Source organism: Oryx dammah, unplaced genomic scaffold (genome assembly GCF_014754425.2).
Source record: "Oryx dammah isolate SB20612 unplaced genomic scaffold, SCBI_Odam_1.1 HiC_scaffold_14, whole genome shotgun sequence".
Classification (NCBI taxonomy): domain Eukaryota; kingdom Metazoa; phylum Chordata; class Mammalia; order Artiodactyla; family Bovidae; genus Oryx; species Oryx dammah.
The window spans coordinates 49705437-49729906 of record NW_024070198.1 but is presented as its reverse complement, the minus strand read 5'-3'; the positions used below and the strand labels follow the sequence as shown (position 1 = coordinate 49729906).

The 24470-nt window shown below is 60.6% G+C and overlaps 1 protein-coding gene across 1 annotated transcript in view; it reads right to left on the bottom strand.

Moving 5' to 3' along the window:
* The window catches only part of INPP5A (inositol polyphosphate-5-phosphatase A), a 134360-nt gene that overhangs the window by 56914 nt on the left and 52976 nt on the right, over positions 1-24470 (bottom strand). The window contains exons 3-4 of the mRNA XM_040255107.1: positions 8343-8443; positions 5286-5373 (exon numbers count right to left, since the gene is read on the bottom strand). Of these exons, the coding sequence (XP_040111041.1) occupies positions 5286-5373; positions 8343-8443 (189 nt within the window). The remainder of the gene's footprint in view (positions 1-5285; positions 5374-8342; positions 8444-24470) is intronic.

Genomic DNA, 24470 nt, shown 5'->3' with positions numbered 1-24470 from the left:
CCCAGACGCGCCCAAGCTTTGGGGCCTCCGCAGGGGAGCTCCACCGGGGAACACGGCATCGCAGACTCGCGCACACAGTCGCAGGAGGCTCTCCGACCCCCGCGTCACCCCCTGTGCACAAGGGGGTCCTCAGAGGCCGGGGAGGGCTCAGCCCCACCACGAGCCCACGGCCAGGACACACGCAGCTCCACAGGACACCAGCTGGAGGCAAACCAACCTGGTGGCAACTGTCCTCCTCGCTGGCTAGCCCAACGCAGCTTGTCCGCTGGAGGGAAATAAAAAAGTCGAGCCTAAATGCATAAAAAATTATGACGGAAGCACTAAATAAGGCCGGGCCCGCATGCTTATTGAGTCAAAAATCAATCAATCAATGAGGAGTGGATTAGGCGTACCTTATAAGCCCCAAAGAAATGATTTGCCCAAACACTGGAATTTAACAGTAGAGGACCAGATTCCAACACTTTTAGGAAGTAAATAATGAAAAATCAATTTAAAGAAAAAACAGATCAAGAACCCTGGACTCTGACACGCGGACACATTTACTGCCGAGTGCCGTCTCTCGGCTGACCCGAAAACTTCGGAAGGTGTTTATTTACTTCCAGCACCTTCCAGAGATCAATATTTTTAATTTGGACCCAAGTTATTATTTTTCACATCACAGCAGCGGGGAGCAGAGTAAAGTGGCTCATATTTTAGTGCTAAAAAGATCGATATGACAGTTTCACCTTCCCTCAGCCCTGCCGCTGCCGGGCCGCTCATCACCACGTCCCGCGGGGCTGCCCGGCCGCAGGGGGAGCGCCCGCCCCCGCCCCTGAGGCCGGCAGCGTGATTTAGCTGAGCGCCGAGGGCCCCGCGCCCTCGGAAAACCAATCTTGCTTCCCTCACTTCATCAGGCCTGTCTGGACCTGCGGGCGGGGCAGGAGGCGGGGCCGGAGGAGCTAACACAGATCGTGCCCTCCTGCCCTTCCTCCGACCAAAGAGCTGCAGCCAATACCATCAGTTCTCTGTAAATATCCCCCAAAGTCTTATCCAGGAGAGCAGACAGGAAGAGGCCACGGAGCAGGGTGACCCCTTGGAAGGAGCGGGCATCAGGCCAGGGGGTGGGGAGCAGGGCAGAAAAGAGGCGGTGCCACCCCACCCCCTCCAGCAGGCGCCCTCCAGCTACCCTGGGCTGGAGGACGGGCCCAGACCCTACTGGAGGAGACAACGGGGCCAGTGCAGACCCTTGAGGCCTGTGAGCCCCCAGTGACGAGCAGAAGGAGCCCCCAGATATGGCGCCGAGGGAGGAGGGAGCCAGTTTGTTGGTGACCTGCGGCCCAGGCGTCCTGGGCCCAGGAGCCACCAGAGTGGACACCAGCCACCAGTGGGAGCACGGCAGGCCCCCCAGGGCAGGAAGGGACCCCTCGGTGTGAACAGACCCCCCACCCTGGACGCCAGGGCCTGACCCCGGTCTCCTGGTCTGACCACGAGGGAGAAACAGTCAGGCCGTAGGGGGCTGCTCGCCTGGTGAACGGGGGCAGCAGGTTACAGACCTCAGCGTCGGCGGGGAGGGAGGGGGCTTCCTGGGGGGACCTGAGACCGCCCTTCTCCCGATGTCCACAGCCTCCCCCTGCCAACAGGGCCCAGTCCCAGGAGACCCCCACAACCGCGAGTCCATGTCTGTGGGACTGGGCCTGGCCACAGTCTCGCCCACCCACGAAGCCCAGGAGAGTGCCTCTTTCCAGGGTCCAGGCCTGTGGGGACAATGGAAGCTGGTGGGGGAGCGGGGGCTGGCCAGGCTGCGGGCAGTGCCTCCTCCATCTTCCAGGCGCAGCTGTGCAGCCCGGGTACTCGGGAGGCAGGTGCCAGCAGGCTGACCCGTCTGTCCAGGTGGAACCCATTTCCAGAGCTTTGAGGGGAAGTCAGAACCTCCGTGCTCTAGGGCAATGCTGCGTTCGCCAAAGCCAGGCGCAGAGCCCTCAGGAGCCTGGCCTCGGTGCCTGCACTGGGCGGGACTACCACGAGGCATCTCCACGGGCCAGGAGGGTCAGCCCCGCCCACCCTGTCTCCTGCATCTGCCAACACCCTGCAGGCGCGGGTGAGGACCAGCCAGGCACGTGGCCACAGGCTTCACCCCATGCCTCGCGGCCCCCACCAGGCTTGTCCCTAGTAGGTGGTGCCAGGGCCCGGGAGCCGCCCCAGGAGGGGCTCTGGGAGCAGGGAGCGGGTGGGCAGGGCCTCAGGCCCCCCCAGTCACACTGCAAGGGGTTCCTAGGGTCCCCTGAGAGCGTACTTGGTGTGGTGGGGACAGAGCCAGCATCTGAGCCTCATGAGGGATGAAAACTGGGCCATCCTGGCTCTTCCGGACAAACACAAAACCATCAGGGTGTCAGGTGTGGAAGTTGGCCAGGAAACCCAGGGCGCTTTCCACTGCACCACGGAAAACACTGGGGCGAAGCTGTCCAGGATGGGGTCAGTGGCACAGCCCCCTCCCCACCCAGAGCAGCACCCTGTCCAGACGCCTGGGCCCAGAGATGCCCACGTCCGCTCAGGGAGACCTGGGCAGGGATCAGGGCCAGGGAGGGCAGGCACCTGGGGGGCAGCCCCTTCCTTGTGGGGTCTTACTCCACTGCCCATGGCTTCCAGCTCATCCCAGCCCCCACCTCCCCAACTATACATGAGCCTTCCATCTCCCCGACTCCAAAGTGGAGGCCCCAGGCTCAGATCCCCTGCACCGGGGAAACCCACCCAACCAGCGGTGTTCGAGGTGTGCAAAGCCGGACCACTGAGATCCGGGCCCTCTGCCCCGGGCCCTGCCCATCCGCTCAGACAGTCTGCCGAGCAGCTGGTAGGTGCTGAAGCAGGCCCAGGCCCGGGCCGCTCAGGGACAGACCTGGTGCTCCCAGACTCTGGATCCAAGGGGCAGACGCAGAGGGCAGAAGGCTGACACAGCCCAGCAAGGTGGCCGTGGCCCGAGGCGGGGGTCTAGGGGCCAGAGGCCTGGGCCAGCCTGCAAGCTCCAGCCAGCCCGTCCAGCTCACGCATGGTCGCCCAGGGGCCGGGCCGTCAGCCCATGAGGGCTGTCAGCGAGTTCTCAGGAGCAGGATGGGGGATGGGAGGCTGGGGCACCTCAGAAGGAGGAGACCTCCCAGAAAACAGGCAGGTAGGGGACGGGCCAGTGGGCAGGGTCAGAGGGAGCGGAGCCGCCCAGGACGGCCAGTGGGGGTCGGTCTGTCTCCTCAGGCCCGAGTGGACCACGTGAGCCACCTGCTTCAGTGAGCCGCCACTCGGGACGGTCTTCGGGAGCAGACAGAATTTAGCGTTATCAATTTAAGTCTAAAATCTGCGCTTCCAGCAGCTCCGGCTGGAATGGGAAGTGCTGCTCTGGCGCCACCTCCTGGTGAAGACCAGGACCTGCAGGACCCTGCTGAGCGGCTGCACCCCGCAACCAGAGCCCTGCCCCTCCCCAGAGCCCCGCGCCAGGCACAGCTCCCCCAGGCTGCACACACACCGCCCCCAGAGCTCCCCGCCCCCAACAAGAGCCCCGCCCCACAGTGCCCCTGCCCCACAGCCAGAGCCCCGCCCCCCCAGAGCGCCCCTGCCCCCCAACCAGAGCCCCCACAGGGCCCAGCTCCCCCAGGCTGCAGACCCCCTCTTAACTGTTGCTGCGGGCTCTGGGGCCCCCACCTCGTGCTCGTCACCAGGGGCAGCTGCAGGTTCACCCCCTTTCTGGGAACAGGCTACTATTTTCTGATCCCTATTAATACCTGTGACAGCATTTATGTACAAGATAAATTCATTTCAATTTCCTTTTTCAATTAATGGCCTATTATTTGAACCACACTCAGCTAAAAATATTACTCCAACACCATTAATCTTGTAAAAATTAAATTTCCCTCCCTCTGACAGGCAGAGGCCAGCAGGCTGGGGCGAGGGGGTGGCCACACGGCTGCCCAGCCCTGCCCAGAACCGCGGGGGCGCAGAGGCCCCTCCACCAGGACGGCAGAGGACCCGGCAAAGGGGGCTCCACGCACGACCGTGAGGGGGCGGTGGACGGGCACACAGAGCCAGGGCCAGGCAGGCCTTCACCTCAGACCGTTCCTGCCAAACGCACGCCTCCCCCGAGGCAGCATGTCCAGAGCGAGGTCCGGACCGGGGTGTGGAGCCCTGCGGGCATTCCCGCCCCGGAGACACGGCCACGCAGGACCACGGCTGCAGGCGGCGCCACTGGGAGGGAGCAGGCCACGGCCCGCGGGGTGAGGCAGGCAGGGAGTGAGGCCCCGACACGCTCTGGGCAGGTCCGGCCTCCGGCCTCCTCTCCAGACCCTGTCCGGTCCCGCGGACCCCGGGACACAGCCTCAGAGACCTCAGACCCGAGCTGTCCCGTGTCCGGGCTGGCGTCCGGTGTGAGGTCAGTCTTGCCCAAGGAGGCGCCGCCTCGAGTGCTTTCCCGGGCTGAAACCAAGCAGGATGGCCCCGTCACGGTCGCGCCATCCGCGTACTGGACGAGAGGGGGAAAGGCGGGCGTGGGAGGCCGAGAAGAACAGGCCGAGAGAGCAGGAGGGGCGTGGCCTCGACACCTCAACGCCCAACCCGACGGCGCGTCACCTGCAGCGGCTGCAGATTATTCCGCCAGGCGGCTCGTCCACAGTGTGAAAATGTCTAATTCTGGGTACTTAAAATTACTTCCAGTTTTCACTGGCAGATAATTTTTGATAACCTTCCTTACACACAGCCGTCTGCACGACGGTCGTTCCTCTAGGGAAGCTGCTGCGTGATGGGAACACTCTGATGCAGGTTTCTGCTTTCCGCTGCAAACTGAGAAGCCCCTTTTTGAGACAAACCTCCAGGGGTGAGGCAGGAGCACAGTGGAGCTCTCTCAGCCCCCAGGCGCCTCCACCGTGAACGATCTGGCTGCTGGGGTGCAGTCACTGCATCAGCCCGCCACGGCAGGTGACTCCGAGCAGAGCGCAGAGAGCGAGAGAACCGAGCATTTCAAGAAACTTCCGAAGGGCTGTGTGAGAGAGACCGGGGTACAGACAGCGGGCACTCCCAGCCTTGCTGAGGCCACGGAGTCTGTGCCCGAAAGCCAAGGCCCCATCCCCTGACGAGCTGACGATGCTACTCTCCACCAGACCGGGCCGCCCAGCTCTGCTGCGCCGAGACGCCCACCTGGCCCCCACCCAGCGCGCCCCTGGCCATCAGGCCGGCGGGGGCTGGTGTCTGCGGCCCCCATCGTCACGGGGGACTCGCGCGCGGCCCGTGCGCGGGATGGGCCGCCCCGCGCGGAGGCAGAGCGCGCTCACCGTGAACTGCTCCGGTGACTTGTAGTTCTCGTCCAGGTAGACCCGCGCCCGGCTGTACTCCTTCATGGCGTCGCTGGAGAGCAGCTCCCTGGAAGGAAGAGGGACATCTTCACACACGTCATGCAGGCAGCTCCCTGTCCCACAGGAGCGCTCACGGGGGCAGGAATGGCCGCCTGGAAACCGGGAGCGCGGGAGCAGGGGAAGAAGTGGGAGGGGGAGGCCCATCTCTAAGACGCGCCTGGAGTGCAGCCGCCACGCACCCCCGGGGTCTGCGATGGCTCTGGACGGATGGGGGTGCCTGACCCCCCGAGGGCTGCACCCCAACACCGCCTGGCAAGGAGGGGGGACACGGCTGCCGTGTGACCCACTGGCCCTCCACCTGGGGCGGGGAGAAGAGGGCTCCAGCTCTGAGAACTGAAGAGGAGGCAGGAAGGAGCCGGGAGGAGGGCCGGGAGGACCCGCCTTGAGGGGGTCAGACTAGTGCCCGAGCCCCGGCCACCTGCCGGACAAGCCCCAGCATGCCCGCGGGCAAGGCGGGCTGTGGGCACGACAGACTGCAAGATCAGCATGCCGAGAAGCGGCAAACAGGACCCGTGCTCCGCAAGAAAGGCAACAGAAATGGACCCCGAAAGGACAAGAGCAATGCAGCTCACTGAAAGGAAACTTGAAAGAGCGCCTGTAAATATAACCGAAGATTTACAGGGAAGCGTGGCGAGGAAAATACGGACTCAAATGGCACTGCTAGAGCTCCAATTACAGAAGCAGCTCCACCGCGTGGGCCTAAGAGCAGGTGAGAGTGTGAACAAGAGGACAGGTCGGCGACGAGAAGACAGGACCATCCAAGCTGAAGCAAAGAAGGAAAACGTGAGCTGGAAGAATCTGGAAGAGCTGCAGAGACCTGCGTGACCGTCTAAGATCAGCAGTGGGAGTCTGAGAACAAAGAGAAAGGAACAATCCACAAGCTTTCCTGAAATTTCAGTAAAATTATGAACCCACAGGTTGGGAAGCTCAAAGAGCTCCAGGCAAAGGAAACACAGAGAAATCAAACTAAAGCAGAACAATCAAGTTGCTACACAGCAGCTAAAAAGACAGACTCAGTGTCGGGGGAAGAAGACACACTATATTCAGAAGATGGAGACCAGAACAACGGCCAATTCTGCTCAGGAACAAGGCCGCACAGAGGACAATGGAACAGTATCCTTAAAGTACTGACGGGGAAGATGGACAAGCTAGGATTCTGTTTCCAACAGAAACATCTTTTAAAAACGAAGACAAAGACTTTCTTCACACAAACAAAAGCTGAGATAATTGATCAGCAGCAACTTGTGTTGAGATAAATGTTAACGTTCTCAGGTCGAAGGAAGGTGGTGCGGAGAGAAAGCTGACTGCAGACACGGCCGTGTCCCAGGAGCGGCAGGTAGCCACGCGGGGACACGTTCCTGCACTTTTTAACCTTTGAAAACCGTAGCTGACTGGGTCAGAGCAAAACCAGCAACACGCATGTCACGCGCAACTTGGGCAGGAATGAAGTGCCTCCAACGGCAGCAGGAGGATGGCAGGCGACCGGGAGCGTGTGATGGCGTGAGCACGGAGGTGAGACCCTGCAGCTGCGTCTGCTTGTCTCTGAAATGCCCGGCTTCCCCCAAGTGTTCTCGTCTCGTGGACCTATTAGAGTTCTTTACATATTTAAACACTGACAATTTTTGTCAGTCAAGTACATTGCAGATTTCTTTTCCCAAGTGTGGCTAAGCTTTGACTTTGTTTACAGTGTCTTTTGATGAAGACTTTAATGTCACCACGGCCCAGTGTGTCTGTCTCTCCTTGCTGGACCTGCGCACTGTCTGAAGAAGCCTCTGCCCAGATGCTCTCCTGCACTTCACCCTCGGACCATCGGACCACCCTCAGGCCTCTCGTGCTCACTCTGGGTCAACTGGAACTCAGCCCAGGCGGGGCGGGGGGACCAGGGCAGGGCGGGGACCCAGCCTCACAGCTTCCTAGCCCAGGACCCCGCGGTGCCCTCCCGACCCAGCTGCCCCGGGCCACACCCGGGGGGGACGGGGGGGCTCCTGCACAGCCCACTGGGTGTCGCCCCACCCCCCCCACATGGGGGGCTCCGGGCCGGGGCAGTGCGGATGCCCGCCTCACTGTGCTGCAGAACCCCTGTGGCCAGCCCTGACCCTCTGCTCCCCTATGGAGACTCCAGTATTAGTTTCAGCGTTAAGAAAACGTTTTGATTGAAATTGCTTTAAGTTATAGGTTATTTGGGGAAAATCTGGTAGTTTTAAAAAATCTGTCTTTTAACAAATGACCCCACAATGTGACAGCTGAAACCATGGATGACTCATGACCATCCACAGGGAAACTGAGGCCAGTGGGAGCTGCGGGGCTTGGCCTCAGGCTGGCCCAGGCTGGACACCCCTGGCCCGGTGCCTGACCCCCACAGCTGCCTCAGGAGTGCCATCTCCCCCTCCACCAGCGGGAGCTGTCACGGCGCCTGGAGTCTGGGTCAGGGGTGGTGCCCACCCCAGGGGACACAGGGCAGAGAGGTGCCTGCCGTCCGGCCCGCTGCTGTCCACTCCCGCGTCCAGCTCCCAGGTCCGCGCCACTGTCCCCGGGCAGCACTGGGCGGCTCTGGATAGGCCTGACTCCCACGAAGCCACAGGGTGCACCTCCCACGGACGATGGCACTCTGTGCCCATCCCACTGCGATCAACGAGCTGTGAGCTTCTGAGTGGACACCCGGTCCATCTGTCCATCAGTCCGTCCATCTGTTTGTTCTCAGCAGCAGCAGGCGGCTCACAGCCATCAGGCCACATGACAGAATCGCGGGCTGGACCTGGGGCTGACGTTTCTGAGCCCACAGGTGCCACTGCCTTGAACCCTGGGGCGCAGCCACCCCGTCGCTCCCCCCGGCCCCACCCCCGGGCCACGCCCCCTCTTTGGCAAGGCGTCCTGGCCCCGGGCCTGGCCCTCAGGTGGGGCTGTGCCCCTTGCCCCCAGCCATACCCACCTCGCCCCAGGAGGAGGCGGAGGCCAGGCAGCTGCCCCCAGACTTACTTGACAAACTTGTCCACGTGCGACATGGACGCTTCATAGTTCTTCCCTCCGAACTCCTGGCAGTGCAGGGCCAGGAAGTGCGGCCTGTGAGCGTGGACGACCTGCGGAGGAAGGCAGGCGTCAGGGCGGCCCCGACCCCGGGGCGTGGGCCCAGGGCCCGGTGCTGCGGCCCCAGGGAGCTCCCGGTCTCTCCGGAACGCTGGTGCTCCCCCGTGACGGGGGTCCCGTGTCGGCCACAGAGCAGCGGGCAGGGCCCGGAGGACAGCCGTCCTGACACCGCCGTGGCCCCCCGGGGGTGCGAGGGCCGCGTATCATATGCGTGTGTCGGCACTGTGCACACGTGTGTGCCTGTTTCCCACCATCTGGGAGGGAGCGGGGCTTCCCTGGCGGCTCAGACCGTGGAGAAGCCGCCTGCAACGCGGGAGACCGGGGTTCAATCCCTGGGTCCGGCGGATGCCCTGGAGGAGCGAATGGTGACCCACTGCAGCCTTCTCGCCTGGAGAATCGCACGCACACAGGAGCCTGGCGCGCCCCAGTCCACGGGGCCACAAACAGTCAGACACAGCTGAGCGATGGACACAGCACAGGAAGGGAAGAGCCGGCCGCGAGGGCGGGCGCTGTCTCACGCCCGACGCGCGCCTGAGCCCCAGCCCAGCCACTGGGGAGGTGGGCACGCTACAGCGGCCAGCGGGCCCGGGTGCAGCCACGCAGCGGCAGGCGGCAGAGCTGGCGGGCCCACTGCCCCGCGCTCGGCTCGGCCCAGCCCCCGGGGCGAGGCCCGCAGCCTCTCCCCGGTCACCAGGGTGCCCCCGCGCCAACCAGGCTGGCCCCGAGGTGGCGCCCAGCCAGGCCTCCCTCCTGTCACTCAACCTCGACCACGGAGTGGTCCCCGGAGCTGCGGCCCTGCCGCCTGGAGGCTCTGCCAGGAGCACAAGAGGGCCGTCCTGAGGGGGAGAGAGCTGTCCTGAGGGGGGCCGTCCTGAGGGGAGAGCCGTCCTGAGAGAGCTGTCCTGAGGGGAGAGCCATCCTGAGGGGGAGCCGTACAGCGGCCCGGCCACCCTGCAGCCCTCTCCGCAAAGGGCCCTGACTCGGGCGATGGCCCAGACCCGCATCTCCCCTGGGCCCTGAAACAGGCTGGGCATCGGGAGCGACCCTTGGGTCACCGGGGCAGGTGTGGACCCACACAGCTCACGGGGGGACCCAGAGGTCCCGGCCCCACCCCCTGGGGCGCCCACAGCTGGGGGAGCAGGCAGCAGTGCCAGGAGGAGCGAATGGTGTCCATGGGCGGGGGCAGCGGCCAGGGCAGGGTGGCCGGGACAGACAGTGAGGCCGGCGCTGGGGAAGCAGCAGGGTGCTGGGGAAGCAGCAGGGCCCCGGCCGTCCAACCCGCGCCCCGCCCGTCCTCTGCTCTGCGCTTCCCTTGGCGCGGCGACACGGCCAGCCCTGCAGTGCTCACCGAGACCCGGAGCCACCCTGGCCTCCCCCGCCCACCATCCCAGAGGCAGGCATCCCGCAGCAGGCGACCCACACCCAGGCCGCAGTGTTGCTTCCCACACCGCCTGCACCCAGCCTCGGCTACCGCGTCCTGCCCAGAGGTCAGCGAGCCGTGGACGGACGGGCCGTGGTCAACGGGCTCAGACACGGCTCCTCTGGGCACAAGGGCAGTGAGGTCCCCGACGGAACGGGGCTGCAGCCGGGGCTCAGCCAGCTGACCAGGGAGTGGGCCGGGGGGACGGGACGTGGGCCCAGGCCCTGGAGCGGAGCGCAGAGTGCCAGGCGGGGGCCTAAGGAAGCCTCGCTCGGCAGCAGCTGCCCCCGACCCGAAATGGCTGGCGGCACGTGCAGCCTCAGGGCATGCGGCTGCACCCGGCCCGCACCTGCGTTCCGTCTGAGCAGGGTACAGGGTGTTCACCAGGCTGCTTTCACTGCCCCCTCAACACAGGCCCGGACCCCCCAGTCCTGGACTCCAGCCTCAGGGCTCGGGAAACCAGGCGGCACGCCTCCCAGCGGGCGCCTCACCCAACACCCCACAGCCGGGCAGGGACCTGGGCGCTCGGGCAGCAGGTCACCTCCACAGCCAGGGCAGACTGCAGGCTGGCTTCCAGGCCCGGGGCCGGGGCCGCACAGATGGGCTGGCCTCAGGCCCAGGAACAAGTGACAGGACGGCGTAGTCGCGTGAAAGCCACCAAAAGCTGCGTGATGTGTGCGCTGTCACCCGCCGCGCCTGGCACCTGGGACAACACACAAAGCCAGACCTTTGTGAGGGGCCCAGGGTTCCACCTGAGCGGCGGCCCCTGGGCACCCAGAGCTGCACAGACAGGGAGGGGCACGGACAGCGCAGGCCGTCCCGAGGAAGCTGGCGGCTCACGACCCCGCTCAGGGCTGCGTCCTCTGGGCCCGGTTCCCTTGTCCTGCAGCTCAGGCCCAGCGCCAGTCCGGAGGCGGGAAGGGCAGAAGGCACCCCAGGCGCGGGCAGGGCTCTCGCGTGGCCCCCTGCAGGTCATCCCGCCACGCCGTGCGGAGGCTGTGGGTCACCAGAGTGCGGCAGGGCCGCAGCGATGCGGGGAGGCCAGGACGTGACGCCCCAAGCAGCCGCCGGGTCAGGCGGGCCCCCCTGGGCGGGGACTTGCTGCCCGCACCTCCCTCAGCGGGCACTCACTCTGTCATGGTCTGAACTGAAGCGGCCTTTTAAGGCACAGAATTCACTATTCACATCACACCAAACTCCTCATACACTTGACTCTGATCCCACAAATCTCGAAAAAATCCAAAAATAGCCCACCCGCGCCCCCCCACACGTCAGGGAGCCCCCGGCGGCCCGCAGGCCCAGCACACCTGCCTCAGGGTCTGGGGGGGAGGCCCCTCCACACAGAGGAAGGGAGAGGGCGCTCCAAAAGCCACAATGAGGCGCCGGGACGAGCTCACACAGGAGTGGACGGGAGGAGACAAAGGCACGTCTCGCATGAGAACGAAGGTGCTGAAATGACGGGTCCTCATCACAAAGCGTTTGGGGAGGAAAGTGACAGACACCTGCGGGAAGGGCCCGCGCGTCGGGAGAGCAGCCGCCACACCCGTCTCCGCAGACCGCAGACCACGCACCCTCCACGCCAAAGGCCACAGGGGTCCACAGAGGCTCTCCCTAGGCAGGCCGGGGATGAGCGCACAGCTGGGAACGGGGCTTGGGGCAGAGAGTGGGTTCAGAGGAGCCCAGCCTCCGCAAGGAGCATCGGGGCGGGGGGTGTGCGGGGGGTTTGGGGGCCCTGCAGGAAGCGGGGGAGGAGCCCGACGCCATGTCAGAGTTTAACCAGCACTCCCGCTCCACCCAGGACAGGCCCCCCCGCCCCCCCCCACAGACACACACCCACACTTAGATCTATGAGTTCATGACGACGCTAACCAACCCCCCCATGCCAGTCAGAGTGGGGGCAGGACACCCCTCTGAACACCGGTGGATGAAGAGAATGAAGCCCTCCCTCCCTCCTGCATCTCTGGGGAAACAGGAGGGCAAGCCCCCCTCAGGGAAACGTCAAGCCAAGAAATGGAGGAGAGGCGCCAGGACTAGACTCTGCACGGCCACACGGGAACCCAGAGCTTCCGGCTGAGACGGGAGGCGGGTACAGAGAGGCCCCCGTGCGAAAACCCAAACCAGCTTCCAACCCAGACGGAATCGAAGCAGCCCAAACACGGAGAACAGAGTAGAAAGGCGGTGAGGGGGCAGGGGGCGAGGTGTAGGTCACTGGGCTCACAGCTTCTGGATCTAACGGGCAGCCTGGTGACCAGTCCACAAGGCGCAGTCACACCCCGGCCCTGGGCAGGGGAGGCCGAGGCGGCTGCGGATGGCAGGAAACACTCAGCCCAGCGGGGTCCATGGATCCGGCTGCAGGGCGCCAGGAGGCCCCGCTTCTGCAGAGCAGTGCCGCAGGGAGGACAGGCCAGCTGCGGTGGGAATGTGAGCGGGGGAGCAGGGGGCAGGCGGGCGCTCTGAGACGCAGGGGAGGCACCTCCTTGCCCACAGCAGGCAGCACAGCTTTGCCCGATGGACAGAAGAGGGTGCTGTGAGGCCAGGAACGCGACCCGCGCCGAGGCTGCTGGGGGCGGGCAGAGGAAGGGCACGTCCCTGCAGGGCTGCGGCCCACGAGGAAAGAGCACCTCCAGGAAGAGGCCTGCCCTCTACAGAGGCACAGAGCAGCCCAGAGCTGCTAGCCCCCCCCGCAGACAGAGCTGAACATCCAAACAGGCGCTGAGGGGAGGAGAAACGCGAAAGAAAGACAGGATCGACCTCAGGACAGAAATGGGGGAAAGGACAAAATCGTCCCAGAAAAGAAAAGCACGTTACAGAGCGCCCGAGGGAGAACCAACTTCGAGGAAAGTTCAGCAAGGGCCACACAGGCCAGAAAAACCCAAGAAAGTGAAAAGAGCGTCAGTGAGAGGGCAGGGGCAGGGGCAGGCGTGGGCGAGGGTGGAGGGGGGAGCCTCTGCACCCCGGTACCGAGGCAGGGCCCGGGGCTCACGTCTAAACCCAGGGCCCAGGGAAACCCCCCAAGGCAGGGGAGCTGAACCACACTGAGGGGCGCCTGGGCACCAGAGAGAATCACCCCATAGCAATGGACCCCCAGGCACACCCCAGCAAAAGACAGTCCTCCAGGCCCCCAGGAGCCAGAGCCACTGAGACCCACACCAGAGCCAGAGACCCACACCAGAACCGTCAGCACTCACCAGAACCGCCAAGGCCCACACCAGAACCACTGACACCCACACCAGAACCACTGACACCCACTAGAACCGCCAATACCCACACCAGAACCACTGACACCCACACCAGAACCGCCAAGGCCCACACCAGAACCGCCGACACCCACACCAGAACCGACACCCACCAGGACCATCAGCACTCACCAGAACCATCGACACCCACACCAGAACCGCCGACACCCACACCAGAATCGCCGACACCCACACCAGAACTGACACCCACCAGAACCATCAGCACTCACCAGAACCAATGAGACCCCCACCAGAACCACCAAGGCCCACACCAGAACCGCCGACACCCACTAGAACCACCGACACCCACACCAGAACCGACACCCACACCAGAACCAATGTCTAAGTGGAGCAGTGGAAGAACCACCTTTTATAAAAATGCTCAGTGAGAGCAAGTCTAAGCCAAGGATCACACAGCTCAGCCAACCGTCCCTCAAACATTCTCACAAGTGAACTCAGACGGGCTCTGTCCCCGTGAGCCCGCGTGGAGCTCCACGAGGGCAGGCTGGGCGGACGCTGACTGGGGGACCAGCACAGACTCAGCCCCGCGGCCGGCAGCCTCGAGGGAATGCCGCTGGACAGGTGTGGAGGCCACGCGAGGGGGCGAGGCCGCCCCTGGGAGCCTGACCCCAAGCCAGGCGGCAGGTCGGACCTGCTAGGCTGGGGGGCAGGGACGGGTGCTGACCCTTGATCTAAAGTGGCAATTATAGATCATAGTTTACAGCAACCCTAACCCGCGGGCTGGAGTCCCCAGTGCAGACAGACGGACAGCACGCGTTGCTCAGAAACCTGCACGGTCCCGGCGCGTCCACTTGGCCCGTGAAGCGGCAGGATGCCGACCAGAGGCAGGGGGCTCGGAACCCACAGCTGCCAGGGAGGGCCTTCATGAGACGCAAGACGCCAGTCAACAGTTCCAAATGGAGTGCGAGAGAGACGGAGAGCTAATCCAAAAGAAAGCAGAAATGGGGAAAAAAGGGGACAAACCAGAAGGTGTGAACGTAACGCAGATAATCAAACGGCAGGCCCCAAGCCTACCGTGCCAATGGCCACATTGAGCGCTGATGGTCTGGACCCGCACTGAGAGGCAGGGCTGCCTGGCCACCGTGGATGGTGGGGGCCGCGCCAGACAGCGCAGAGCAGAGCGCCCACCACGGAAGGCTCCGCGAGACGAGGCCCTGCTGGCGCCTGAGCCCCAGGGGCCGGGAGGCGCCTCAGCGAGCGGCGGGGGCTCCAGAGGACGACGGGCACAGAACAACCACAGAGGGCCGGGAAGGCAGACGCACACGTGCACACGGCCAGTGACGGGGACGCACACACGAGTGCCCGCACACTCACGCACGCGTGCGGACAGGGCCCTGACAGACAGCCCAGGGGCGCACCCTCTCCTGTGGCCCATTCGGCAGGAAAGGCCATCGCCAGGCCATGGAACAAACCACAGGCTGCTGCCCGGCTTTTCAGGAATCACAGTCAAAGATGGAGAAGCTCCATACGGTCAGGAAAGACAAGACCAGGAGCTCACTCGGGCTCAGATCATCAGCTCCTTACTGCAAAATTCAGGCTTCAGTTGAACAAAGTAGGGAAAACCACTAGGCCATTCAGGTATGATCTCAATCAAATCCCACATGTTTATACATTGGAGGTGACAAATAGCTTCAAGGGATTAGATGTGGTAGACACAGTGCCTGGAGAACTATGCATGGTGTTTGTAATATTGTACAGGAGGCAGCGACCGAAACTATCCCCAAGAAAAAGAAATAAAAACAAAATGGTTGTCTGATGACGCTTTACAAATAGCTGAGGAAAGAAGAGAATCAAAAGGCAAAGGAGATACATTCATACCCATCTGAATGCAGAGTTCCAAAGAATAGCAAGCGGAGATAAGAAAGCCTTCCTCAGTGATCAAAGCAAAGAAACAGAGGAAAACAACAGAGTGGGAAACACCAGAGATCTCTTCAAGAAAATTGGAGATACCAAGCGAACATTTCATGTAAGAATAGGCGCAATAAAGAACAGAAACAGGAAGGACCTAACAGAAGAAGAAGATGCTAAGAAGAGGTGGCAAGAATACACAGAAGAACCATACAAGAAACGGCTTAAAGACCTGGGTAACCATGATGGTGTGATCACTCACCTAGAGCCAGACATCCTGGAGTGTGAAGTTAAGTGGGCCTTAGGAAGCGTCACTACGAACAAAGCTAGTGGAGGTGACGGAATTCCAGCTGAGCTATTTAAAATCCTAAAAGATGATGCTGTGAAAGTGCTGCACTCAATATGCCAGCAAATTTGGAAAACTCAGCTGTGGCCATAGGCTTAGAAAAGGTCAATTTTCATTTCAAGGCCAAAGAAAGGCAATGCCAAAGAATGTTCAAACCACTGTATAATTGCACTCATTTCACATGCTAGTAAGGTTACACTCAAAATCCTTCAAGCTCGGCTTTAACAGTATGTGAACTGAGAACTTCCATGTGTTCAAGCTGGGTTTCGAAGAGGCAGAGGAACAAGAGATCAAACTGCCAACATTTACTGGATCATGGAGAAAGCAAGGGAATTCCAGAAAAACATCTACTTCTGCTTCACTGACTATGCTAAAGCCTTTGACTGTGTGGATCACAACAAACTATGGAAAATTCTTAAAGAGATGGAGTACCAGACCACCTTACCTGTTTCCTGGGAAATGTGTATGCAGGTCAAGAAGCAATGATTAGAACCAGACATAGAACAGCTGCGTAGTCCAAAACTGGGAAAGGGGTAAGACAAGGCTGTATACTGACACCCTGCTTATTGAACTTGTGCAGAGCAAGTACATCATGTGAAATGCCAGGCTGGATGAAGCACAAGCTGGAATCAAGATTGCCAGGAGAAATATCAGCAACTTCAGATACGCAGATGATACCACTTTAATAGCAGAAAGTGAAGAGGAACTAAAGAACGTCTTGATGAAGGTGAAAGAGGAGATTTTAAAAAGCTGGCTTGAAACTCAGCACTCAAAAATCTACGGTCGTGGCACCTGATCCCATCGCTTCATGGCAAATAGAAGGTGGAGAGTGGAGCAGTGGCAGACTCTGTTTCTGTGGCTCCAAAGTCACTGTGGGTACTGCCTGCAGCCGTGACATTAAAAGGCGCTTGCTCCTTGCAAGAAAAGCTATGAGAAACCAAGACATCGCAATAGAAAGCAGAGGAATCATTTTGCCAACAAACCATCAAAGCTAGGTTTTTTCCAGTGGTCATGTATGGATGTGAGAGTTGGACCATAAAGAAGGCTGAGTGCTGAAGAATTGATGCTTTTGAGTATAGTATTGGAGAAGACTCCTGAGACTCCCTTGGACAGCCAGGAGATCCAACCAGTCCATCCTAAAGGAAATGAGTCCTGAATATTCATTGGAAGGACTGATGCTGAAGCTGAAACTCCAACACTTTGGCCACCTGATGAGAAGAACTGACTCACTGGAAAAGACCCTGATGCTGGGAAAGACTGAAGGCGGGAGGAGAAGAGGGTGACTGAGGATGAGATAGTTGGATGGCATCACCGACTCGATGGACATGTTTGAGTAAACTCCGGGAGATGGTGGAGGACACGGAGGCCTGGTGTGCTGCGGTTCATGGGGTCGCAAAGAGTCGGACACAACTGAGCAACTGAACTGCAGCAAGCGCTGCTGCCCCGGCTCTCTGAGCGCCCCCTCCCACAGGTGCCTGCCTTGTTCGCTCACTGTGCTCAGGACAGACGCAGAGCAAGCACCGGATGGCGGGTCAGATCAACACCATCACACGTGCCGCCGGGGCAGGACCAGCTGTCACCCGGGGGACCCCGAGACTAGGCGTGGAAGTGCCGGCCTGGAGCTCTCTGGGCCGCTAAGGTCAGAGTGGCAGGCCTCCCCCCGCCTCCAGGAACGAGCCTAGACGGAGCCCTTCAGGGAGGATGGCATGGCTGACTTGAGGATGGACAGGAAAGTCCCTCCAAGATGTGGGAGGTGAGCTCAGGCCACGACGGGTGGGAAGGAGCTCAGAGAAGCAGGAGCTGGATGGGCAGGGGACTCCTGGCCCCAGGGGTCAGGGTCGGGGCCTCCGCTGCGTGGGCTCTAACGGGGCTCCCATCCTGCCCACCTGGCACAGGGTGGCTGACCACATCTGCACACGCGCTGGGCCAACATTCTTTACCAAAAAAAGGAGCTTCTGCGAACTCTAGGGGGGAAACGCAGGCAACTGATAGAAATACATGGGTTCTTTCATAGGAAGGCTCAAGAAAAATATTTTGGAAAAGAGTGAATTAGAGATTTTGGCAAGGAAGAGCTGAGGGAATTAAAAATAAAAACAAAAACACACCACGCAGCCAAACAAAACCAGGCCCTGTCCTGACGCCGTGCAGGTGGCGAGGAGAGGGTGGCCCTGGTCTCCAGGACACGCAGAGCCGCCCGGCCCCGCTAAAAATAGCAGCAGCCAGGCCTTGTTAGGCCTGCTGCAAAGAGAAGTATCTGAGTTACCTAAAAAGGAATTACATCCTACAAACAACCCAGTGCAGGCCCGAGAGCCGAGATAAGGAGCCGAAAACGGGCAAAGGAATTTCTCCGGAGGCAAGATCGCTATTTACCAGCTACGCCTGAGAACACCCTGCGGAGATGTCTGTGACCCTCAGCCTGGGAGGCGGGGGTCCTCTGGATGCCCAGCCGCCCGCCCTCCGCCCCAGGGCTGCTCCAGGACGGTGCAGGGGAGGTGGGGGCCTGCCCCCCCGAGAAGGCCCAGACTCAGCTCCTGGCAGCCCTGACCGGACGCACTCCCAGAGCCCAGGCCCCACAGCCGCTGCCGGCCGGCACCCAGGGCAGCACGAGGCTCCGCGAGCTCGCCAGCAGGCAGGGGGCCTGGCCATCCGAGCAATGAGGGTGGCTCCCGGGCCCCGTGTGGGCACGAGGGCCGCTCCGAGTCCTTGGGGCTGGAGGGTTTCTAGTGCGGCCGTTGATCCTGGGCACCCACAGGTGTGCCTGACCGCCGATCGCAAAGCTGAAGCAACGTCCAGCAGGCAAACTGTGGCTCAACCCCAGATCCAGACAGACGGACACAAGGCTGCTCCTTCCACAGGGGCAGAAACATGGAGCTTGGTCCGCACTTAACACAGCCTGGTGTTTGGGACATCAGAGGCCTCTAAGAATGGCTCAATTTTCATTTAAGAAGCACCTTCCCTGCCGAGGGGCGAGCATGATGGAAGCAGGTCCTGGGCCGCTGCCTGACTCTCCCCGAGGACCCCAGGGCCAGCTGGCGGCCACAGCTTCCCGATCTCAGCCCTGGAACCTCCTCCCCGAAGCCACCCGCTTCCTCAGGCTGGTTTCCAGTGCGAGGGGACGCACACGCTGACCACAGGCTGAAAGGTTGCCTAGAGCACCCCACAGCCTCTGACCACAGCAGCCCCATGGGCGTGAGCGAGCCCCCCCAGGATCCACCTCGGTGGGGGGGTCCATCGGCATGAGTGAACCCCCCCCAGGATCCACCTTGGGGGGGCCCGTGGCCGTGAGCAAGCCCCCCCGGGATCCACCTCGGTGGGGGGGTCCATCGGCATGAGTGAACCCCACCCCAGGATCCACCTTGGGGGGGGGCCCATGGCCGTGAGCAAGCCCCCCCGGGATCCACCTCGGGGGGCCCGCCTCTCTCGGTATCAGAGGCAGACAGGGAGCTGCGGCTCTGGCTGGGATGAGGGTGGGGGTCCAAGGACCCGGGTGTGATGCTCGTGTGCGCCAGGAACTTACAGGGGCAACTCGGGGCGTGTGGGGCAGACGGCACACCTGATCCCCGCCCGGCTGCGCTGCTAGACGTGGCCACACTGACCCGGCAAGCAAGCAGCTCCTCGAGGCCGTGAGGGCTGTCATCGGGCCCCCGTGGGTCCCCGGGGAAGTGTGCCCTCTTCACGCGCCGTGAGGGCAGGCTGCCATCCGTGGGCACAGCACAGACTAGCGGCGTCAGCAGCCTGTTGCGGGCTCGGGAGGTCTGCAGGGAGGACCTCACACCCCGACACAAAGGAAGCTGGGCACTGGGGGCAGCTGCAGACTCAGGCGGAGCCCAGAGCAGAGAGCGGCAGGCGCAGAGGGGCCCCAGGCAGAGGGAACGGGGCACTGCCTGCGCCCCTGCCTCCCCGCCCAGTCCCCATCCCACAGGAACACCTCCCTCCTGGCCCCACACACCACACCAGCAGACCAGAGCACGAGCCTGGCTTCTCAGAGGCTGACGAAGAGAGCAGCGGGGACCCCGCCGCTGGTCTCCCTGGAGAGGGACACCTCCCTGCTTCCTCGGGCCTTTTCTGATTACTCTCATTGCTGCATAGACATTTAGTTCAGTTCAGTCACTCAGTTGTGTCCAACTCTTTGCAACTCCATGGACTGCAGCACGCCAGGCCTCCCTGTCCATCACCAACTCCCGGAGTTTACTCAAACTCATGTCCATTGAGTCGGTGATGCCATCCAACCATCTCATCCTCTGTCATCCCCTTCTCCTGCCTTCAATCTTTCCCAGCACCAGGGTCTTTTCAAATGACTTAGCTCTTCGCATCAGGTGGCCAAAGGACTGGAGTTTCAGCTTTAACATCAGTCCTTCCAATGAATATTCAGGACTCCTTTCCTTTAGGATGGACTGATTGGGTCTCCTTGCAGTCCAAGGGACTCAAGAGTCTTCTCCAACACCACAGTTCAAAAGCATCAATTCTTCGGCACTCAGCTTTCTTTATGGTCCAACTCTCACAACCATACAAGACCACTGGAAAAACCATAGCCTTGACTAGATGGACGTTTGTCGGCAAAGTAATGTCTCTGCTTTTTAATATGCTGTCTAGGTTGGTCATAGCTTTTCTGCTAAGGAGCAAGTGTCTTTTAATTTCATGGCTGCAGTCACCATTGGCAGTGATTTTGGAGCCCAGAAAAATAAAGTCTGACACTGTTTCCACTGTTTCCCCATCTATTTGCCATGAAGTGATGGGACCGGATGCCAGGATCTTAGTTTTCTGAATGTTGAGTTTTAAGCCAACTTTTTCACTCTCCTCTTTCACTTTCATCAACAGGCTCTTTAGTTCCTCTTCGCTCTCTGCCATAAGGGTGTTATCATCTGCATTTCTGAGGTTACTGATATTTCTCCCGGCAATCTTGATTCCAGCTTGTGCTTCATCCAGCCTGGCATTTCGCATGATGTACTCTGCATATAAGTTGAATAAGCAGGGTGACAATATACAGCCTTGATGTACTCCTTTCCTGATTTGGAACCAGTCTGTTGTTCCATGTCCGTTTCTGACTGTTGCTTCTTGACCTGCATACAGATTTCTCAGGAGGCAGGTCAGGTGGTCTGGTATTCCCATCTCTTTCAGAATTTTCCACAGTTTATTGTGATCCACACAGTCAAAGGCTTTGGCATAGTCAATAAAGCAGAAATAGATGTTTTTCTGGAGCTCTCTTGCTTTTTCAATAATCCAGCAGACGTTGGCAATTTGATCTCTGATTCGTGTGTCTTTTCTAAAACCAGCTTAAGTGCAGACATCAGCATCTCATCAGGTGTACAGACACTGTTTCACTCCAGTGCTGCTGTGCACGTTCACGTTTAATGTAAAGAGGCCTTCGAGGTGCCGTGTGTGTGGCACACTCACTGCACTCACCTACATCAGTTCACACCCACATTTCTGCACGCTCCTCAAGGCTTCTGGAACAGCCCATCATGCCTTCTGCCCAGACACAGGTCAGCTCCCTCCCTTCACTCTGTAGGACTCTACTTCCTCTCTGGCCCTGCGACCAGGACCAGGACCTTCACCGCCGGGCAGGACGCAGGCAGGCCCTGTGCCCCGCCTCACTCCAGGGTCCCGGCAGGAAAGCATCTCATCTCCCGGGAGCTGCGCCATCAGGCTCGGGGCACGAGTGCTTGCTACAGCAGCTCCTTCCACGCAGCTTGCTGGAAGCTTTCATCAGAAATGGTTATCGAATTTCAGCAAATGCTTTTCCTGCATCTGCTGAGACGATCGCGTGTTTTTTCTTCACAGTCGGTTGACTTGTGTGATCTTTTCTATTAGTTTTTGAGCGTTACGCCAGGCTTGCACCTCTTGGTGCTCACGCATAACTTTTTGATGTGCCGCTGTTTCTATGGGCGTGTGTGTGCGTGCACGTGTGTGCGTGTGTGTGCACACGTGTGTGTGAGTGTGTGTGGGTGTGTGTGTACTGCCTGCATTGTTACACACATAAACAGTTCTACATGTTTGATTTGCTGAAGTTCCTTGAAGTTCACTCCGCGCAGGAGGCAGGCCTGTGTTTTCCCCGACTCGGCTCTGTTGCCTCTGCCCTCAGGGCACTGCTCATATCACAGCGCAACGTGTTCCAACCTTCTTGAAAAGCTCGACAGAAACATCACGTTTGACAGAACTTGTCAGTGTTGAGCAAAAGTGTAATAAAGAGCTCGTCCATTTCTTCTCGACTTAGCTTCCTTTGCTTTTCCAAAAACATCTTCCTTTACGCAAGTGTCCAGATTTATTGGCAAAAAGTTGTTCATGATCATTCCCTTACTATCTTTTTACTGTCTGCAGGATTTTCAGTGACCAATCCCCAACGTCAAATTTCTGAAATTGATCATTCTTATCCTCTACTTTCAGAACTTAGCTATAGAAGAGCAAACTAAATGGAAAGTAATCAAGAAAAAGGAGAAAAACAGGCAGCAGAACACAGTGAAAAAGGAAAACAGAAAACAACAGACAGAATCAACAGAAACACGCAGGCCCCCGAGGCCGTACAGCTGGGGACCCCGACCGTCCCATGGACAGAAGGGTCTGGCGTCCCTGCATCTTTGCCTGCCTGTTTTTTTTAATTGGTTGTAAACATGAAATTGTGCATTCCAGCTCACTGGACACTAGCCTGGGCGTCCTCTCGGGCTTTAACTGTGGCCAGTACAGCCTGGCCTCCAACCCCTCAGCCACCCTGCCCCGTCCCTGCCCACTGCTTGAGGTCTGAAAACCAGTGTTTCTTATACATTTTCTGGTTTTAATTTGTTTAAGACAGGACGGGAAATTTGGTACCTGTTTCTGTGTGTACCCAGGTTCGACCCCTAGATTGGGAAGATGCTGTGGAAAAGGGAATGGCTACCCACTCCAGTGTTCTTGCCTGGAGAAGCTTATGGACAGAGCAGCCTGGCAGGCTACAGTCCATGGGGTCACAAAGAGTCGCAAAGAGTCCGACACGAATGAGTGACTTTCACTTTTCACCTTCTCAGTGTTACCTGGAAGCAGATAATACTCATCACATTATTTTTTAAATTATTGTCAGGGAAAATTGTGACAAGCTTTCAAATGGGCATAACAGATTAGGGGCGCCCTGTCCCTGTCTGGGCTCTCTCAACCTTAGTGACCCCTGAGCTGTTGTACAGTCCAGTGAACTCTGAACTCCCGCAGCAACACAAGGATTCAGGACTGCAGGACGCCAGTGTCCAGAGGAGCACAGCTCGCGCCTGGCCGGCCCTGCACCCATGGTCGTGAGCTCCCCTTGGCGTCGCTGAAAGGAGAGGCCGCTGTTCCCCCTTTGGGCTCTTCTTTGAATCAGTTCTAACACCTTACTGGTTCTCTCGTCGGTAAATGACAAATATCTATTATCTCAATAAAGAGTCGTCACCACTTGCTGGTTTTCGTGTCTGTGTGTGAGCCAGCACCCCACATGCCGTCAACACACACGCGGTGCTGCGACCGGCCGAGGGCGGCACCTTCTCCCTGGGATGCACAGCCGTCAGGCGGGAGGCTCTGAGGTCAAACTCAAGGCAGAATTCGGGGGGGGGGCATTTATTCATCCTCATCTCCGCACAGTCCCTCACTCGTCCAGCCAGAGAGCTGAGCAGACCCTGCGCACACACACTCCCCGTCCCCAGGCTGAGGCGTGTGTCCTGGGGAGGAGGGGGCAGGCGTCCGGACAGTGACTCGGAGGGAAACGCCTGCTCACGCCCTAGGCTCTGCTTCGGGGTGCAGCTGCTGGGCTGCATGTGCCACCGAGGGGCTGGGAAGGGGCGCCTCCCGCCTGATCCTGGGGGGCCGTCACCACCAGGACACCTCTGAGCCTGGACCCAGGCCCGCCACCCGCCACCGTCCCGACGTGCTCCCACCACGTCTCACACCTGCCGGGGCCAGCTGTGCAAAGCAAACAGAAGTGATGGAGAGCGGAGAGCCGACGGCGGAGACGGGGCTCCACACTCCAGGGCCTCTCACTCCACAGGCAGGCCGGGCAGCTGCTGGGGCCTGAGCACGCCTCCGAGGCGACCCTCTCCGGGAAAGAGGCCTCACCCGGCCCACTGGGCCAGCTGCCTCCCGAGAGGTGACCCCACAGCTCAGCTGGGCCAGGCTTCGGCCGGGGACCCGGAGGCTGCTGCCCACCTGGGCAGGGGAAATGTGGGGAAGGACGGGCTCGGAATGCCCTGTGACAAGAACAAGGCCCACGCCCCACGAGACGCTCCCCTGGCACCTTGCGCCCCCCCTACCCTCCTGGGCCTCGGGTGGGAACCCATCCCCCTTGGCCGAGACCACCTCCCCCTCCAAAGGCCCAGGCCCTTCCTGCTGGACACCGGGCTTCTCGGTTCTGGAAAGGACTTGCTGCCCTGCCCTGGCCTTCACCGTGGCTGGAGCATCTTGGGGTGTGGACCACCCACACCAGCAGACTGGACAAGCAACTGCCCCCAGCACCAGCGTGGATGGCAGGAGTCGGGGGACAGCCTGGACACAGAGGGCCCCCAAGCAGACCCACTGCAGCTCAGTGGCCTGGGGCTGCCCGACTCCCACACCTTCTCCTGCCATCAAAGCACCCGTGCCCACCCCGCAGACCCGCCACAGAAGTGCCCCGCGCCATTGGCCACGCTGTCCCCGCCCGGCTCCCTGGTCTGCAGCCCTGCCAGCCTCCGGGGCCCACAGTCCCCCGGCAGCCCTGGCCGAGCAGGATGCTGTCCGTCCACCAGTTCCCAGTGGCCTCTTGGATTCCCCATGGTGGGGTCCCACGTGCGTCACCTGTCCGGGGAACATGGGCTCCAGGAGCAGAGCCCTCTGTCGACCCCGCAGAGCTGACCCTGACATCCCGGACAGAGCTGAGCACAGACGTGGGGCCCTATGGGGAGCCAGGAAGGAGCGGCTCGCCCAACAGGCCTCGCCTGGAGCCTCCGGCCAGGGTCCAGCCCAGCGTCAGCACGCATCCTGCCCAGACCCCGGGGCCGCACACGGGCTCCGCTGCCCCACCCTGCACTGCAAGTCCTCCTGAAGGTCCCTGCTGATGAGGAGCAGAGCCCCAGCCAGGGGCATCTAAGAAGGCAGGGGCCTCCGAGGAGGAACCAGGAAGTGGGAGGCACCCCTCCCCTCCTCTCCCCTCCCCTGCTGTGGGACACCCCTCCCGGGGG